The 21,268-nt window shown below is 34.9% G+C and overlaps 1 protein-coding gene across 1 annotated transcript; it reads right to left on the bottom strand.

Annotated features, from left to right (window-relative positions):
- Positions 1–20,293: 20,293 nt before the first annotated feature.
- EMC3 (ER membrane protein complex subunit 3) lies at positions 20,294–21,195 on the bottom strand. The gene has a single exon (XM_081737688.1). It carries the CDS (start codon positions 21,165–21,167, stop codon positions 20,394–20,396), a length of 774 nt encoding a protein of 257 aa, XP_081593814.1. The 5' UTR covers positions 21,168–21,195; the 3' UTR covers positions 20,294–20,393.
- Positions 21,196–21,268: the final 73 nt, after the last annotated feature.

The following is a 21,268-nucleotide window of genomic DNA, read 5'->3' as shown; positions in this document are numbered from 1 at the left end:
TTCATACTGCCCTCTGCCCTCTTTATTTTATCGTTATGCTGTTGTAGTCATGCTATGAAAGTTTGATCCTAATTCCTCCATTTCTCTTCCTTTTGTTGCATTTACATCTTATGGTTTGAAATCAAATCAAACCATAAAAGCCCTCCATTAAAATTTGCACCAAAGAGGAACAACAAGCAGTGATCCAGTTTTTGTGACCGGAAGTTAACCTCAACAGCATAATCATAAAATAAACGAGGACAGAGGTCAGCATGAACAATGTAACAAGATCTATGCCAAAATTGTGGATAATTTTTGACTTACCCTCGTATTTATCTTGAAATGTTCAGATCATTTAACCAACAACTTTGAAAAGCTTAAATGAATGAAAGTGAAGGTAAGACGTGAATATTACATACTTACAACTTTATTTAAGATATTAAGAAGTAAAACAAACAAACAAACAAACAAAAAACAGAGTCCTAATGTCATGTTTTCAATATTAGCACGAACCTCCTCAACGTAACACCAGGAGTAATGAAACGTCACTTTTTCTCGGCCAAGAGATATAACTAGTACCGTGTCAAACTCATTCACTGTCACAGCCATCAAATTATGGAATGACCTTCCAGAAGATATTCGAAAGTCCTTCTTTAATAGCCGTGTTTAAAAATTAACTCAAAAATTACTTCTTGTTTCAGACACCACCATAGGTAAGTAAATCAACATTTTTATTTCGGTGTGTATTCTAACACATGATCATTACTCTTATTATTATTATATATATATATATATTTTGTTTTGTAGTTTTAAGTGTTTTATTTTAAATGTGTTCTCTTTTCAATCTTCTTGCCATGCTTGGTATTTTTTTCTTTTTTAATTTTCTATTTTATTTTTATTTGTTATTAGCTGAACCTGTGCTCTCTACACAGCGCATCATTCACATATGAGTATGGATCTCCTTGTCATTCCTTACATCTGTACATGTCCCTTTACAAACACAAGTGAAAGACGCCTAGATAAAAATCGGCAAGGGGTACCATAAAGGGGAGATTTTTTCGATTATTTTATCAATATCTCGAACCGTTTGCAAGATTTAAACCTACTTCCGGTTCGAGTTTATGTATGGCCAATGTTTTCTTTCTTCTTGCATGCAGTATGTAATAAGCAAATATTTTACACATACAATTAATTACGTATAATGTCATTGATATATGATGTTCATTGGGCAAAAAACTCCAAACAATAGATTCAACTTAGATCGGAGAAATGTTTATCGTTTGTTTTTCATTATCATTTGGCCATGAAACAAACGCCTGATAGATATACAATCCTTATATAAAACTTTGTGGTGTTGGAATGTATCTCATAGGATATGTTTTACTTTAAAAAAAATTCAACACTTCCAGTGTACCCCTAAAGAATATACTATAGAAATAACATCTTTTTTTTTTTTAATATTCAATTAGAACTGTACAATCTACACAAAATGTGGAACTGACCAGTGGAAACGACACGTTTCTAGCACTGGTGGTTTTCGAGATCTCATTGTTGAAAGGATTGCGGACAAACATATAAACCTAGCATTTTAATATATAGACTAGCTGAACCTGCGCTCTCTACACAGCGCATTATTCGCATATGAGCATACATCTCCTTATCATTCCTTACAACATCTGTACATGTCCCTTTACAGACACAAGTGAAAGACGTATTGATTTTTTAAAAAAAGCCAAGGGGTATCATAAAGGGGAGACTTTTTTCGATTATTTTTTTCTCAATATCTCGCACCGTTTGCAAGATTTGAGCCTGCTTCCGGTTGGAGTTTCTAATTCATGTATGACCAGTGTTTTCTTTCTTCTTGCATGCAGTATGTAATAACCAAATACATTACATACACAATTAATTATAATGTCAGTTATATATGGTGTTCATTGGGCAAAACACTCCCAAAAAGGAGGTTTATCTTAGATTGGAGAAATGGTTATCCTTCCTTTTCCATTATTATTTGGCCATGAAACAAGCGCCTGAGACATATACAACCCCTATATACAACAGTATGGTGTTGGAATATAAAATGCTTAGGATGTGATGCTTGAGTTTTTTTTTTTTAATTTCAACACTTCCAATGTACCCGTAAAAATGTAATAAAGAAATAGTGCCCATGTTTTTTAAATATTCAATTAGAACTGGACAATCTACATGAGATTTACAATCGATCAGTGAAAATGTCATCTTTCTAGAGCCTGTAATTTTTGAGATCTCATTGTTGAAAGGATTGGACACAAACATATAAACGTAGTTTAAAAGAGCTCCAAAGATGGCAGCACAATTCATTTGCATTTATTTCGGACAAGGCTTATTAAAGGCAAAGGCCTTTGAACAATAATTTAAAAGGATAAACATTGTGAAAAATATTTCGTTAAGTAATTTATTTAAAGTACATTCTTTTAAAAATATTTGTCTTTGTTATAAACGTGAAATCACAAATAACCGTAAATCAAAGGTTTGAAAGCTAAGGTTATAGGTTAGAGCTCGGTCGCTCTTAATTGGTATTGTAGCATTTTAATAGATAGATTGTTCATAATGTAACTATGTAGTAGACCGAGTGGAAGATAAGGCTCAAACCTTAACTCAGTTTTTAATAAATTGAAAATATTCATCATAGAGATGGGAAGTTTGATTCCTTTTATGGAATCGACTCCTTTGATTCCGTTCACTAGAAGAACTCATAAAAAGGAACGAATCCATGGAACGAGTCGTTCCTTTCTAACATGAATACTTTGATTCCATCGGAGATGCAAGCAACACATGTTCGTTCATTTCTTCCGTTGTATATCGTGAAAACTCGGAAACCTTCGGTTGTGGTGGAACCAATACATTTAAAGCTTGCAGGAAGTTGTAAAAAAAAAAAAAAAAAAAAAAAAAAAAAACTATTGCCATCTCATTTGTTTCTGCTGGTCTGACTGTAGGGGGCGGGGAGTTCTGGTTTGGAACAAAGCTCATGTTCTTTGGGAAAGGGAGGTATGTTGCTTGGGTTGTCATATGTTTGTCCTCATTCAGGAAACAAAAGAGACGAACCTGTGCGTCTAGGTCAAGAGTAAAAACTTCAATCCATATTGGTATTGTTTGAAGAAACATAAAATTTCCGTCTATCTACCCGGTAACCATCTTCTCTTCCTCCGTCTCTCTTGGCGGGCATGGACCCAAATAAAGAAAACAACAACAAAATGAACATTGGAAACAAGGAACGAGTACAATAAAGTTCTTCAAGATGAATGAAGATGGGTTGTCATTCTTTTTTCTCTTACTTATAATACCAAGGAAACAGTGGCAGAACTTCAGAATGAGCCCCCACGCAAAAATTCTTCTCGGTCCCACGCGTGAAAATTCATCTCACCCTACTCTCTCGCAAAATTCTTATCAGGGCCTATAAAGCAATTCCTATTTTCCCAACACAGATATTCGAAATGAGGCAATGATTGTACTACGTAACACAAGTATCTAATTATCAGAAAACTATTTTTGCATGAGAACTGTTACGTTGTTTAAAACTGTATTTACTACATGTGAATGGACTGTTTATGATTATTGGGGGCGCGGGGGCTCAGTGGTAGAGCACTTACCTCTGGTGTGAAGGTTCGCGGGTTCGATCCCCGCCCAAGTAAGTTCGGGGTGGACGATATCGTTGCTCTGGGTTTTCTCGGGGTTCTCCCGTTTCCTCCCACTTTCTCATTCCACCATTTCTTTTCATCATTCACTTGCAATTTCATCCGTCTCCTTTAGCACTCCGTTTTCATATTCGTGGGACGTTAAACTAAAGCTTTCCTTTCTTTTGTTTATGATTATTACACTGTTGTACTGCAACGAACATATGTGTATTTATATACGACTGATTCAGTGTTGAATTCAGATTTTTGTACAAGGAGGGGCAATAGATATTCTAGATATACACTATATTCTAGGTATGCACTATATATAGATATTCAAGGGGGGTTGAGCCCCCTTGAACATGTCTGAATTCAACATTGGACTGATTCACAGTGAGAGTTCAGAGGAAGAAAAGTTTTATTTACTTTCCCAGTGACCTTTTGATTACATCATTAAAAGTTTCATCATAACGCATGAAAACTAATTGTATTCAAATAAATTTTGTAATATATTAAATTTGTCATTGCCTCAATTCCTTTGTTTCTTTCGCGGAGCTCAGCTCGCATTATACGATACTCATGTTTGTTTAAATATTTCTTTTCAATGGTCTTTTCTTTGTGTCCAGCTGGAGACGGGAGTGGAGAGGAACTTCGTGGTAAATCGGAAGTATATATTCGCCACTCAAAAACAAGGCCAATATGATTCCCTTTCGTGAGTTCTTTCGTTCACTACCAGTTTTGACTGCATTTTTTGATTCCTTCGTTCCACATCCACTTTTGACTCTATTTGTGAAGCCCCTCGTTCCTCGTTTTCTGTAGTAGTTTGAACGACAAGGCTGAGAAAACGAAGGAAAGTTTGATTCCATGATTCCTTCGTTCACGCCACTCTTTGTTTTGTTTAGGAGTTGGCGGGGCGAGAGGAAGGAATGGTCGTGGGAACTTCGTTAATTTCGCAGCAAAACGGAAGTGTTCAACCGAAGATGTTCAACCAGTGTCTCTTCCATTTGCCAAAGGCGATACACATGCTGCTTTGCAGTGCATACTCGTTCCTTTCAAGTTTGATTCCTTTCAAGGATTCGTTCCATTCGTTCTCAGAAAGGATTCGTTCCAAAGGAACGACTCGTTCGCGAACGACACATCTCTAATTCATCAATCTTACAGTATATCACATGTAATTTAAGATAAAATGCTATATTTAAGACTAGACCTGGAACAATTAGCTTGTTAAAGAGTTTGGCTTAGCAAAAACCAAACCAAACTTCTTTGTGTGGTATACACTGACACTGCTACTTCTTAGACGAAGGGTGTTTTAATTTTCTCCTTTTCTTCTATGGAGTTACGCCCCTGGACATGTGGCCAATGTCCGCACTTATAAAAGGGCTCCTGTTTACAAGCATGTTCTTTGTTTTGTAATCAATAACAGTTTAGCTTTGTTTGTTTGAACAATGGGATTGTGTATGATTAAGTGTTTGCTTAGCTCAGTGGTTCTCAACCTTTTCTAACTGACGACACACTTGTTTGATATTTCAATGATAAATAATATGTATTATAATAGAAAAACCTATAAATATTTATAATGATTCTATATAGCAGTGAGGACTATTGCTAGCGTTGGAGGTGTTGACTGGCACAGTCCGTCTCGATTTTAACTAATTATTATTAAATTCTTCATGATTTTTAAATTCTAAAATTTTCGCGACCCGCCTTAGCGGACTACGTGACACACCAGTGTGTCGCGACACATCAGTTAAGAACCACTGTCTTAACTTACCTATGTTCTAAACCGCAATATCTACTTACAATAAAAAGTGACTAATTTTTTCAGCAATAAGGAAACTAATTAATCCAATTTTATTGAATTATTATTTAGTGAAACCATTGTATCTTTTGCTCCAGGACTTTTAGCGTATCTGTTAATTCGTGTATCCCGGATTCAGTCCTACGTTTTCTTATTTCTCAAAATACAGTAAAATTAGCTTTAGTTGCGGCTGATAATTATTCCACACAAAGATGTCCAACATGGGAAGAATTAGTAATGCATACATGTAATCAACATTTGAACACATTTTTCTGCATTGCAAACTTCAAATCAGATTCCTCGCGTAATTTTCGAATATGTATTGAATTATATTAGTAAATAATAATTGAGAAAATATTAGAATATTGTTGCATACCCAAATAAGGTTCGTAATTTGAGGAAGAATCGAACTCCAGACCAGTTTCCTCAGACATTGACGGCTGTTACCCTTCTTGAGGACCCTGCCCAGAAGACAGTACGCAGAGTTTCGTCGCAACCAGGAAGACAATATTCATCATAATTGTAGTCTCAAGCATCAGTCGATGCATGAATGTAAACTTATCTATAAACAATAAACTAAGAGCGTCGGCGTCTTTCTTTCCTTTTACCATTCTATAGTTTGTTATACTCGCTCATCACCTTTCTGTTTGTTTACCTTCCGTCATGATTTTTTTTTTTTCTATTTTCGCTAAGTTCAGTGGTTCTGTATTTCCTACATGTCATCAGGTTCAAAATTCCTGGTTTTCTGCGACTACGTCACAGCACCTGCTAGTCGATGACCAACACGGAAGCAGACATTGCTAGTGCACTTGCACTAAGTCCAATATTGTACCGTCATCGAGGTGAATTTGGATTTCATCTATAAAACGTCGGAAATGAAGAAATATATACCACGAAGAGAGGACAACAGCCAGTTGCACTCACAAGTTCTCGAATGAAATTGGTCGTTTTCCTGAATCGAGATCAGTTCAGGAGCAGAGCGTGTCGCAGCACACGTCGAACATCTTTCTGCCCTGAAGATAAGCCCAGTCTTATATCTCGCATACAGGACTATGTAGCCTTGAAGTTCTTGTCTATATATATATATATATATATATATATATATATACCTAAAACCTTCTCTATTATCCCCGTACAAGTCGCTCATATTTTCATACCTGATATTTGTTTGTCTTTATTACAGTAAAACCTAACTGGTTGAAATCACTTTCATTTGTGAGATACTCTCAGGGAGCTAGAGTTAAGGTACAAGTACGGCATTCATCCCGTACATGATTTCCTTCAATGCATGCATACCGTAAGACGGGGTTACTTTCCACCAAATTATAGGAATTAAAAAAAAATCGCATGTAATTTACAAACGAAATGATTTAGAACACTGTATTTTAAACATATAATAGCTAGATATATAAGGAAAACATTCGTACAAGTTCATTAGTATACATTCAGTATGACCATAGTTATTGAACTATAAACTTTGGTGCAAAGTAACCCCATGAGTGGGGATACTTTGCACAACATACAAAAAAAGTATGTTCAACATATGAACATAACATTTCTATGCAATGTTTTCCCTTCAGTATTTATACATTTCACTTTCTACACAAAACTGCTTGCAGTCTACAAATATTGATATTAGAAAGATGGTAATGGTATCAGTACTTAGTATGAATTATCAGTATTTGTGAAGAAAATTACGTATTTTCTGGTACCGGCACAGGAACCACATTCTGGTAGTTTTGCGTCCCACAAAAATGCCAACTCAGGAAAAGAAAAAAATCCCCGTGAAATTATTTGCCTTGGTTGCTCTTTATGTCCAAGAATATCATCCCAAACGTAATCTATTTACGAGGTTTGGGGCTTTCCCAACCAAATTGCATTATTATTTAAAAAAAAAAAAAAAAATCATTCTTATGCGTATAAGCTTCAAGACCCCCAATAAATCTAATGAATTCTTAAAAAACGAAACCTTTCTGGGTGAAGCCCCTCTCAAACTATTTTTCTGAATCTACCACTGTTCGTAATTTATTTTCCAACAAGAAATCCATTTCGGCATCTACCTAAACAGGAAATTTACCTAAAATTAGAAGGTACAAGGAGTAATAATTTCCTATTTAAGGGGTTACTTTGGACCGGTGCAAAGTAACCTCGATTAGAGGCTGAAAACGCCTTCTCCCAGTTTTATCTTTTTACGATTTTAAAACGTTTCACAATTCAATTTGAACTATTACTTCGAAGTCCCATTATACACAGTAGTATTCTACGAAACTGACTTAACTTTGACGGAAATTCTTGTAGTACGTGACATCTTTCAAATTTTGTCGGCCATTACAGTGATTGCTTTCCATACCTCTCCAACAACAAACCCTCCAGGTAATTAGAACTGAAGTTAACCGCCAATAATATAACCAAACTACAATTAGATGTTCTATCTTACGGTGGCAATTGAAACTTTATATAGTTCATCGTTTTATCGACAGAGGAATGAGCAACTCTTTTCATATTTTGTGCAAAGTAACCTCGTCTTACGGTAGTTTTTATTTCAGCAGTATTGGCGTGCTTTATATACCCCGTAAGAATATTGTAACTTAAATAAAAATAAAATCTGCCCAACTTATTTATGATATTACTAACCTGTGTTATAACAATTTAAGGAACTAAACTAACAAATTATTTACAAATATTCACTTGAACTACTGTTGGCATACATCTGTTGTGGGTAGTAATTTACCGAAATTTTCAATGGGAACTCCATCTTCCTTAGTAGCTCTTTGTTAAAACATCAAAAGCACATTTATTACATCCGTCGTTGAGGTACAGAAATATGAAAACAAAAGCTTCTTGTTTAAAGGGAGAAAAAAGTTAACAGTGCGGCTTTCGTTCTTATATCAACCTATTTGTACAGTCAGCGACAAAAGTTATTTCCGTTTAATGGGATTAATTTCGTAAATAACTTTAGAATGGAAGAATAATTTGAGTACAGTTTTCAGTAAATTAAAAAGAATAGAATTTTTTATACGTTCCAGCTATACCACAATTATTTCCAAAATAAATTTTACCAAATGGAAAGAACTTTTGTCACTGACTGTACATCTACTTAAGAACAGACATTTTTGTTTTGATACTTCCCTACCTCGACGATGAATGCCATGTAATGTGATAAACTTGCTATTGATGCTTCAAGGAATCGCTGAGGAAGATGGGAGCTCCCATTGAAAATTTTGGTAATTACTGTATGGCAGACGTAATTTCTAGATTAGTCCAAGTGAAAATCTGTTGTACAGTTTTGGGGAATTGTATCATTGCCTTCATCAGATGAATTGAAGGGTAAGGAGAAAAAACAAGGAATGTCCATGTGTCTGGTTTAACGGGTGCTTTGACCTACCTGTTGGTGACTGTTGGTACTATTTGACTGTATATGCATGCATGCGTAGAAGTAGAAATGTCCATGTAAAACGGGGAAAAGATTTGACTAACCCTATTCATTTTATACAGCTTTTCAATATTAAAGCGTCGTTTTCTCGAAAATGTAGTTTTGTGACATTCCTTCTTTCTTCCCCTTCCCCTTCAATTATAATTCGTTTGATGAAGATAATATGTATTACCGAAATTGTAACACAGATTAGTAATAAGAAGTGTTTGCTTTGGTCTGTTGTTCCAAAATTAGAATGAGCAGCAATCATGTCGTTTCTCAACCTGTGGTAAGTGAGCCGGTTCGTGCTACGTACAACTTATCGTGGTGATAATATTCTTTAGTGGCATACCAGTGGGAAAGGTTGAGAAGTCCTGTAAGAAAATTATACTGAGAAATCGCATTGAAAAAGAGAGAGAGAGAGAGACTGAAAGAGTAGGTGCAGCAAATAAAGCTATACTTTGTAACACAATAAACATATCAATACATTTTTTTTATTTTGTTTATTGGCATGTCTCTTACAAATAAAAAAGTGATATCTTCTATTTATTCTTGAATTCACGTTTTTGATTGATCGGCTCGCCAAATGTAAACAAGTACTTGCCACTGGCAAGCAGGCGATATACAGCAACTTCTTAATACCTTCAGCTAACAGGAATAAAGTTTAAGCCACTGATAATGCATGAATTTAACGAATTTTAGCTATTTTCATAGAATAGGGAGTTGGCAATATTGGAGACCCGTGAAATTTATGGGCGGCTTGTGGTGTTGCGGTTCTTTCTTACCTGTCTCGGCAGAAGTTACTACTTCATGTCCTTTTTCAGAAGTTGCAAATTTAGGAGCATGAATAGAGATAGTTCACTGCTTCAAATGGGTGAGTCAAGTAATTATATCACTTCACAGCTGTTAACACTACTGTACGGTTCCAAACAATTTGATTATTGCATAAAGAAATACACATAATGCTAATAATGTACAGCTTCGTCACAGTAGTCTTCCAACACTTTTATATATATAATCTTCAACGCAGACGTTTCAACAACTGGTTTGTTGTTTTCTTCAATACTTCTTTAAAGAATTTCACATTGTTCGAAACATTCCTGCACTGTAGAATAAATTATCAAAAGTAGAATAAATTATTATCAAAATTACCTTCTTACCCTCTCAGAATTTACGTTCTTACTTTTAAAATGAACTATAACGAAATCGTAATATCCACGATTATGTTCTTTACGCTAAGACGCACGGATGATTAAAACAACTGAATGAGAATGGAATAATTGAGCCGTTCAAATACCAAACCGATGACACTATCAAACGAGATTTTTCAGTATTGAGCATTTTAGTAACTTAGATACAATGTGTTAACCCTTAACGAGTTTTCGTAACCATTTGGCTACACATTTTTTTTTTTTATCTTGCCTATTGCGTTTGAAGAATATTATTTTCAGGTATTGTTCGTTGTGGTTATTTGTGTAAATACTTTCCACGATGGTAGAGCAGTTATTGCCCCTTGGTCACAATTCTGGTAAATTTTACGCTAGAGGTAGTCTGTGGATATGTTGTTTTGCAAGCAGTGTTAGAAGTAGTCAAGAAAGGTAGTGAACCGTTAAGGGTTAAAATGAGTGTGATCAGAACGTTTACGCATTCTAGTGGCAAATTGTTGCTGAAAAGAACGTAGTTATCTTTTCCAAGTCAAAAATGTGTAGAACTAAAAAACAACAAAAAATGGAGTTAATTAGTTTGCTTCTGAACGTCCCGAAAAAACCCACGGACACGATGTTGCCCAATAGAAACTTACTTGACACGGGGATTGAACCAGGGACCCCATGTACCATTTCTTAGTTTTAACACTTTAACCGGAACATGAGTTTCAGAAACGTTATGAGACACACAAAGTCTCAGAGACCTATAGGCCAATTTTGTATTATATTTACTTTGAAATGTATTTAAGGTTCTTTTTATATGCGTGGTATATTAAAATATAAAATAAAAGAACCGAATAAACTTAAACTTTCACGAGGAACCAGGGGTTAAACCATTGTGTTTTAAAATTTACCACTGGATCTCAGAGACTCATGTTTCGGTTAAAGTGTTGAAAGAGCACACCAAAGGACTAATGATGTAATGATCCTTCTACATTTTTGTTGTCTTCGTTTTACTGAATTCAAATTCAAGGATGAGAGACGGTATATTTAAACTGTACTCCAAAAAACTTTTATGCTTACTGGCTTACCTATAGCATATGTTACGAGATATTTTTATTACAAAGCACAAACTTCTAAGAGGCCTATTATTGATCCAGAATGAACATAATTAAACCTTCAGTGCGCTCTATTAAGAGCAAAGAAATAAGTCCAGAGCGAGTACGAAGATAGTTTTCACAGTAATGTATTCCTCAGAGCACGTAATGTGATTCTTCAAGTAACGTAAAGTTACTTATAGTAACAGTATTGAAGAAAGCATGCAACTGGTCATTGAAATGTCTACTGTGAAGATTATTATTATTATTATTTAAGTGTTTAAGTGACTACAAACATTATCAATATTTGATATGCATCCTATCAGATCTTTTTTTAATGTCATTTTGGTTAAAGACGACGAAAGAATTTGTGGACTCATAATGGAAAAGGAAACGGAACAACCTCGAGAAAATTTCACCAACACGTTGCTGTCGATCACAAACTCACATGGCTTGGGATCCAAAATAGAAACCACACCCAGAAGTAAGCGCTTCTCTAATAGTTATTTTAATATCACACGAATTACTTCAAGAAAAGGCTGAGAAACACACATCACACAAACCCATACACAATAAATAAATAAATAAATAAATAAAAACTAGTTTTCTAGTTGTAACTCTCTCATTTCATAGTTTCTTAACTTATCAAGAACTTCATCCTACGAAGAAATACACTGAGTAACATTATTAGTAAAGACCGGATGTTAAGCAAAATGCTTATTTGAGGAATCTATTTTTCAATTTCAGCAGAATTTATTTGGCCTGTTTCGTTGTATAATGCCTATCTTATTGTTTAAACGCCTAATCTTGCAAATTCTTTACATTTCTTCCACAATGAAAAGCTTCATTAGGTAACTATCAGGGTTTTTTCTTTCTAGATTTTGTTTTTTGCGTAGCAAATTGCTAAACAATTTTGAATTTGCATAGCAATTTCTAAGTTTTGTTATTCCATTTTCGGCAGCAAAGGAAAAGCAATAAAAATTATTAAATTGTTATGGTAATACTATGTGTTTTGTTGTTTCCCGTGATACGGAATAAAAAAAATTAACGTTCTTTGTACTATATTACAAATAAGTATGTTGATAAAAAGTAAAAAGACCAAGATTGTTAGAATTTCCCCTAACTCAAAAATTCCGTGTTGTCTTCTCTTTTTCGATAAAACTCACGTAAAAATAAATAAATAAAACCCATCTTCAAAAATACACTCCAAAAATTGGATTGAAATAACCTTAACGTGATTATAATTACTTTTTACAATTATTTTTCTTAGTTGCAGAATTGACTTAAAATATGTATTTATCAAGAGATCATCACCAAAACTGATTTTTTTTTTTATGTTTGGAAGTCATGTATAACAATCTTTTTTTTTTTTTTCGGGGTTCAATTGTAATCTATTACATAAAAATGAAAAGGGATCTTGTTTGTGATAGCATGACGGGGAAATGATTAAAACCGTTTGAAATAAATTTTTGCTTATAGTTATTACGTACCTCGAACTGGGTTTTTATCAATGTTACTTCCATTAAAATGCGTATTCTAAGGGAAGAGCGGAGGGTCAAAATCTATGCGAACTCACGATCCTGTCAAGTTAGGAACATAAAACTTACTATATAGACTCCTTACTAAAAATAAAGGATATCTGTCTCTGCGTTTTTGTGAATTTCCGTTTCAAAGGGAGAAGAGAGCATTTGGCATAACTTCTTTCTTTATATTGAAAGCGACGATGCTTGTTGTTTCTGATCGCATCACGGGGAAACGGTTGAACATTGAACAGTTTGAAATGAACTTTTGAACATTGTCAGTAGCTATCTTAAGCTGGGATTTTATCATATTACTTTGATTCAAGGACGCCCCCTAGGTTGGTAGAGGGGGTTTGAAATTCATATAAAATAAAAAAACCGTACGTCACAAGCTCGACAAGTTTGAAAGATTAAACTTGGTATACAAGCTTCTCATTAAAATGAAAATAAAATGAAATCTATCAGTCTCACGATTATATCAGTTAGGTTAAGGGAGACAGATTACTAAGGCAAGTGAATTAATGGTGAAATGATAATGCGTAAGGAAACGGAAGTACCCCGAGAAAACTCAAGGAACACAATATTGTTCACTGCAAAGTTATTTAACCGCGGATCGAACCAGGGACCCCACGCACCAGAGGTAAGTGCAGTGCCATTGAGCCCCACGTCCACATTAAAAATAAGAAGACACGTTCTGGCGTTTCTGAAAATGTTCGTTTTAAGAGGAGGGTGAATTTTCTATAACTCCTTTCTTCTGATTGAAAGTGATATTGTCTGTTGTTTGTCATCGCATCATATACGGAAACGGTCAGTTTGAAATGAGGTGAGGTGATTTTAGTTTAGCGTCCCGTTCAGCAGCGAGGCTATATGAGACGTGGACCTACTGATTAACGTGGAATCCGAAACACATGAGCTCCCGCCGGGAATCGAACCCGGGTCCAGTTTGAAATGAGTTTTGGAACCTATTTAGTACTCACTTTAAGCTACTTTTTATGTTACTTCGATGATTAAAGGGTGCATCCTAATAGAAGTAGAGGCGGTTTAAACATTCAGCTAAAAATACAGTAAGTTATAACCCTCGGAAGTTAGGAAGATGAACCTCAGTATAACAGCTCTTTATTAAAAATACGAGGACATGACTTTTTTTTTTTTTTTTTTTTTTTTTTTTTGGAAAAGTTTTATTTTAAGAGAAGAAGAACGGATTTTCTATAATTTCTCTCTTCACATTTAAATCAACGTTGCCTGTTGTTTGTGATCGCGTCACGGGGAAGAATTGAACAGTTTTTGAACATAATTAGTATCTGCCGTAATCTGTAATTTTATCATGCAACTTTTCTTCAGAGGTTTATTCTAAGAGAAGGACGTTCAAAATTCATGCTAAAAATAGACTATCTTATGGAATTATTGATATGTGTACCGTAAGAGAAGAGGAGGCTCAAATATATTCCATGAACCTAATTCTCCGACGTAAAGAACGGCCATTACAGCTAATCTGGAATAAAAAGCACCGAAACTATGTTACCTTTGTTTTTCTAGTACATACTCACGTATTAGTACAAACAAATAATAAAATGTCTTTTTACATGTGTTAGTAATTACAAATCTAAAACGCTTCACTTAATTACTAAAGATATACCTCTACCTTCTCAATACTAATGGCAATTAGATCGTTAAACTCCCGAATTCTTCTTAGGTATGTGGTGGATTATGTGATGTGACGCATAATACAATTATCGTATGTTGCAAAGGTCTTTGAACCGTAAAATCTACTGTAAGAAAAGCAAATTGCAACTGGAACGAAGAACAAAATAAATAAATAAATAAATAAAAAATAATAAGTTTCCAACATTTGAGTTCTTAAAAAAATTATTTTAAAAAATCTATCTAACAAAAGCGTTTTCTATCTCTGGCTCTGAACTTGTACTATCCTAGTATTACCTTGGCGTGTTTCGAAGGAAACTAAAGGAATCTTCAGTCAGAACGGCTGGCTCAGGGATTTGAATCTTGAGCATAATGAGATTTTATTTCTATTCTATATTATATAGAATTAACCGTCTTTGTTACTCTTCAAAATTGTCTATTTCCTTCTTTCTAGAAATCGAAATGTAAGCTATTGTTAATGGTACAAGTGTGTCCCGAATGGGTCTTTACGGATTTCTTTTTTTTTTTTACTTCAATGTCTCAATTATGCACCGACCCTAAGGGAGACGGGGATGATGAGATTAATAATAATTGTGGTATTATAAAATTCCTCGGAAACAAGAGAACTGATGCACACGGCGTCTGCTCACCACAAAGCCCACTTGGCTGGAGCTGGGCTGGAAGAAAGAATCCGCTTAGAGGTGAGCCACCGCGGCCCCATAAGAGAATTTCCATAGTTTAATGTGTACAACAGAATACGAATGCTTAAATGGAATTTTAAGTAGGAATATTTACAACGTTTAATGAAACCCATTTTGACAACAAAACCTACTACTCTGACATTAAAAAAAATAAATAAAAATCTAAAAAAAAAACTTTTATTTTTCATTCCTGCAAAGGAAGGACAATGGCCTCGTTCTCATTTTAAGACAAATCTATACGGATCTGTGGTCCATGGTGGATTGGTCTGTGTTATTGAGAACCTAAAAGGGAAAATGTCACTGAACTTTATGTCATTAGAAGATTACGATTAGGGATTAGATTTCTGGGCTATCGGCATCTATGGCCATGTTAGCCCCGCACACATATGAGGAATGACGTCTCTCGGTGATCGTAGTGCGCGGGGAATTGGAAAGGAAGAGAAGAATCAGCCTGGTACCACTATGTTACATACCATGCCGGTATTAACCTGGTGTGAATGAGAAAAACCCAGGAAAAACCTCTCATGATGACTGGCCTCAAAAAAACTGTTAAACCTTTTTGACTGATTGTCCACACCCAGGTTAGAAGAGAATTATTCTGTCATAAAGGAATGATAATGTTTTCCTTAATATAAAATAAAAATATGTAATTTAGTAATAAACAATTGTTCGTTTCATCGCATTTCTATGATCCTGTGCACCAAACTGCGATGCGATACCGATTGAACGCTAACAACACATATATATATATTGCTCCAATAAAATTAAATACAAACTTATTATTTGCTGAACAAAACCATATATTTTCATTAAAAAATTAAATATCTGTGACAGTTTCGCCAATTAATTCTGGCTTCATCAGACACTATTACTATACAGGAGTACTGTACATAGTGTCTGATGAAGCCAAACAGTTAGTTGCTGAAACTGTCACAAATATTTAATTTTTTAATGAAAACATATGGTTTTGTTCAGCAAATAATAAGTTTGTATTTAATTATACACAAAGCAAAGCTTCTAATTATGGAAACTACTCCAATAAAAGTTTCTGTCGGTTCCAAGAAATAAATAAAATAAAACAGAAACTAACATCTGTTCCGATCAGCGATAAATTTCATCTCCAAACATGGAGAAAATGCCGAGAAATGTGATTTATTGCGGCTAATGGACTTACACAAACTTCACAAATACTCAAAGTAGCCTATATACCAGTAATCTAAACCACATACTCACGTTTGCTTTAGTATTCTCCTATTACCTCTATGGAAATAGCTGGATCATTTTATACTTTTTTTTTTTTTTTTTTATTATTATTATTATTATTAAAGAAGGTATTAAGGACCAAAGACAAAATGTTATCAACTGAAAAATGAAAAGTTTCAGTTTAACATTTCATCTTTATGCTGTGTAGGCTAAGGAAGACAGTGGTCATGAGAATGAATGAAATTCTAGAATAAAAAAAAAAATGGGTGGAAATTGGATAACCTCGAGAAATGCCACGCACACGGTATTCGTCCATTACAAAATGTACCAATTGACAATTTGGAAACAAAACTCGGGTTATGTGGAATCACACTGATTCCACAGAAAGAAGTTAACTTATTTCTTGTGATAGACTTCCCAATGTATTAAATTAAATTATATTTAATAAACAGGACCCGGATCTTGTTGATCTAAAATTTTCTGAAAAGTGACCTATAAAATGACACAAAAATTCCTGTAAAATGATCCTAAAAATCACAAAAATTGACCTTAAAACTTGCGTTTTCTTAAACGTTTATTTCGTTAAACATTGACATTTTTTAATATTCATTGGATTTTTAATTAACATTTCTCACACATATTAAAAAAAAAAGTTTCAGTTAGTTGCACTCCATTGATCATTTATTTCTATTGATCAGTCCATTGTACGGCATTGTAAGTATTGAAAGCGTCAATTCACTCCCGAGTTGAAAGTAGGAAGCACTCTTTCCTAGTTCGCAAGCGTAGACTACATGAAAATAATGAATAAAAAGCTTTTTAAAATCTTTGTACGCCTTCTAATCCATTTTTAGTTATTCACGTGATCACATCCTTTGTGGTCAACAACCTAAAACTATCTCTTTGGCCACCTACCAATCCCCACCTTTCGTAAACCAGCTTAGTTTTCATTAGCTTGTTAACAATAGTTTTTCCACTTCAATAGTTAGGAAGCAAGAAAAGAGATTATTCAACTTCGTCTTTTCCACATCCGTAAACCGTTCATTTAAAGATTTCCTTATGTAGAAGAAAAAGAATTAAAAAGACCATAAGTGACCTAAAAGTTACCTTAAAATATTAAAAAATGACCTGAAATTTCAAAAAGGCAAAAAGTGACCAAAAGTTGACCCTAAAAAACTACATTTTTAGAACCTAGAGTTAGTGGATAACGTTTTTATTTGAACTTTCCTTGTCCTATGCGTAACAGAAAAAAGTTGACTTGTCAACAAGATCCAGGCCCTGTTAATAAATTTATCTTCCCATTTGAGAATTATCAATACTTCCTATTTTTCAGACTGCTGTAAAGTGTTATGAACCTTTGGATTATTGTATAACTGGGCCGTCATTTGGGGAGGGCAATTGCCCTCTCTTCTCTGAGTCTGACAAAGAAATGATCTTCAATCAATTATATGTCAATATACTAATAAAAAACACAAAAACTTTATGTGGTAAACAATCTTACCCCTCCTGCCCTGGGAAAACCTGAATGATATTACTACTGTATGAAGTGATAAAATGCTATAAATAATTTATTTATTTTGAAGTACATAGAATTCTTTTTTAGCTGCTTCATTTAAAAAGATGCTTTGTACAAACAACGACCAGGTATGTTCCTAGACTATTTGAACACTGCGCTGTTGAGTGCAAGTTTTTTTTATTTCGAATTAGATTCTAGTGCCAATACTTTGAAGTTTGTGCCTATTTGCTTCCTTTGTGCATTTTTAGTGCCTAATACCCGGTCTCTTAAGTATGTAGCATAACCCTTCATCTCTACCAAGCAGATCTTAAAAAACTACTTACCGACACAAAAAACAAAAAAGTGTCACTTCTATAGGATTTCGCTGGAAACCAAAGTTTGAAAATGTCAAAAATCTACTGAAACTGTTTTCAATTCCGGAATTTTGACTTTTTGAAAATTACATAATTCCGAAATTTCGTATGAAATTCCAAGATTCTGGAATTCTGACCTTCGAAATTCTGAAATGCCGGGCTAACAGCTTCGAAATGTTTGTTCTTTTGTAATTGTCAATATTTTGTATGTATTGGTGCCTTTAAAAAAAAAAAAAAAACTGTATGCATGTGGCTAAGTGCTCGGAGAAGGCTGCAGAGCCTTAACTTCGCCACGTAAAAGAAGTCATAAATAAATAAATAATTCTTGTTCACCATCACCCACTCATGCTCCTATACTCCCTGATTGGATACGGAATATCTATACCCTTATAAAAGCATACTCGATAAGGGTAAAAAGATACTGGTTTTACAGCATTTGAAGATGATTTCTTTATATTTATATATATATCTTGATATCAAAACAGTAGCGCTGCGTATCTACAGTGATGGTTGTATATATAGGCCTAGTTGCAAATAAAATATACATTAGCATGAAAAAAAGACGTTATTTCTCACACAAAATAACAACATTGGGATGGCATTTAGTATCTCCCTCAACTCGTTTCATGGTTTCAGAACTGAGTACCTTGTTCTTGTCTAAATTGTGATAAAGGTAGAAGTACAAGGGCCCTGGGGGCTTTTAACTCCTTTCGCTAGCTGTCCCTAGCTCAGCTATATTTTGTAAAGTAACACACTGTACATCTTATATGTGCAAGATTGGGGAAGATACTAAATAGCAGCCCAACATTGTACTCATTAACGTCGTGAAGACATATTCCAAATCTCAGTAAGTGCCGATGAAGAAATGTCGCCAACAGAACAAGCGCTACTTCATATATACGAGAAATCTTTATTTAAAATAAATAAATAAATAAAAAAGTGTCAATCTGATCTAATTGCATCTGCACGATTCTCCCTACTGTAATGGCGCTGATTTACTGTACGGATCCGCATATTCGCAAAGTTCACACAACTAATTTGTCATAATATTTTAATAGACCAGTAACTAAATAATCAATAGATATTTTGTGTTCACTTCTGAGATGCGTATCAACGTAAAAATACATTGGGTAAACTCTAATGTTACGCAAGGATTCGCCTATAAGTTTGCTATTAACTACAATATATAAAGTGAAGATAGTCTACTAACTAAGTCTTTGTGTATACTCACCGTCGCTAACGCGCCTGCTTCCTACCCTGCCCTTAATCGATTAGACAGCATTCTTGCTTTCTAGTGGTTGCCTAGCCCAAGCTGTTTAGTGTTCTTTTCACAATAGTTCTTACCGTATACGTACACGGAAGCCATTCTAAAGTATACCTGGGGTGTGGGAACGTTGGTTAAGTGGTAGACTGCTCAAGTTTGGTCCGTGAGATCCTTAGCCAAGTAAGTTTGTGATAGATAACATGTCAGTAGGTTTTCTTTTCTCCCGCATTCTCATTCTACCAATTGTATCATCACCATTCACTTCCTTTAACCATCCGTCTCCCTTAGCCTAAAGTATATAATCATGGGACGTTAAACTGAAAAGAGATAAAATGCATTTGCCAGAGGAATGTAAGTCCACACTGCAAAGATCATAGTTTAAGATAAAGTGCATTCACTAAAAACGAAGTGATCACTCGAGCAGACGGTTATACCAAATAGTAAATTTATACGCAAAATATGATTTGGAACATTTTTCGTGAAGGAATGAGTGTGTGAATATTAGTAATTACTGTCAGTTCACACCATATTGAAATGTATTTTGAGTGAAAGTATGTGTAAGTGTGCTCCTCCACCATCCTCGTTCATGTGTATACCTCCGTCGCTGACGCGTCTGCTCCGTACGCACGCACCTCTTCGCTACCGTTCTGTCCCCCTGCTGCGCTCATGCCGTGACTTGGTTAGATAGCATTCGTACTTCTATCGTAGCTACCTAGCACAAGTTGGTTCGTGTTTTATGCATTGTAGTTTTCATTCCATACGTCCACACTGTCTTTACACTAAGCACTCCTGAAGTCAATATACTACTAGTAATGGAGCTCCTCATTTAGTACATGTTCTGCTAAAAGAAATACAAAGCTGTAACCTAACCTGAAAATGCAAGAAATGCAACAATTTGGTAGAACCGCCTGTTCGAGTAATGCCCTCCTATTTTATAACAATTTGTGCCCTTATACTCACTCATATGTACCTAGTTAGGTTTTATCTATTCGTATTTTGTTTAAATAAATAAATAAATAGGTTGTAACGTGTATTGTACATAACATAAATAAGTTACATTTGCACAAACACAACAGGGAAAACTGTGAACGATTCAACATATTAACACAAACGTAGTTTAATCTAGTTTATTTTGATGATACATACTTTCAACTGTTGGACCTACAAGTCCCATCATTTCATTCTCCACATTTTTCATAGCCCACTGATGTTCATAAATTTCTAAAGCTTCCCACTCGGCCTTAAAAGCTGCTCTGGGATCAGGAGGCATCGCCATAGCCGCACCTGACATTTGTTCTTGCATAAGACGTGCCTGATCAGCAGCATTATTTTCACCTAAAACCAACGTATAAATACTTCTAAGTCCAAACACATTTAAAAAGTACCACGAGGCTGAAGAAACCCATGCTGCATCTAACGAAAGAAGTTCAATTCCTCTTTGTAACATTGGTTTGAATCGTAATGTAAGTGGAAAAGGAACCTTTGTAGTGACAAATCCAGAAAACATCCAATTAATCCAGCCACCGATCATAATCATCGGGAGCACATTGGTAATGTTCCCTTTCAGCATATCAGTCATCATACTGGGATCCGTCATCGGGTTTTGCACTGCAGCTGGTCGCTTTTGTGTTTTAAAATATCCAGATTCTTCATTGTTGAAGAAATGCCTTCGCATTATGAATGATTGCTTCGGAATGTACTTCCCATTCTCTCGCAATGTGCGTGACCTAATAATAACTTGGCTGTCTTTAACCTGTTGCAACTCAATCTTCTTTTGCGAAGATAACAAAATTGAAACATAATGTCTCACAACACCAACTAGAAACGTTATCACAACTATGGGTAAAAACACCCAAACACGTATATTCGAGTCCACAAACAACTCCGCCATATTGTCAATAAGACGACAACTTTGTTACAGTGTCGTAAGCACCTAAAACAAGAATTCACCAAAAGATTGGATTTGGTCAAAAGTGCATTCTTATAACCAAA

Source organism: Thermobia domestica, chromosome 14 (assembly GCF_964235325.1).
Source record: "Thermobia domestica chromosome 14, izTheDome1.hap1.1, whole genome shotgun sequence".
In the NCBI taxonomy this organism is placed as follows: Eukaryota; Metazoa; Arthropoda; class Insecta; order Zygentoma; family Lepismatidae; genus Thermobia; species Thermobia domestica.
Note: the sequence above shows the minus strand (reverse complement) of the source record. Positions and strands in the feature narration are given on the sequence as shown.

Bases quoted from the DNA above. Each gene is read 5' to 3' on its own strand.
- EMC3 (XM_081737688.1), bottom strand. From the start codon at position 21,167: ATGGCGGAGTTGTTTGTGGACTCGAATATACGTGTTTGGGTGTTTTTA.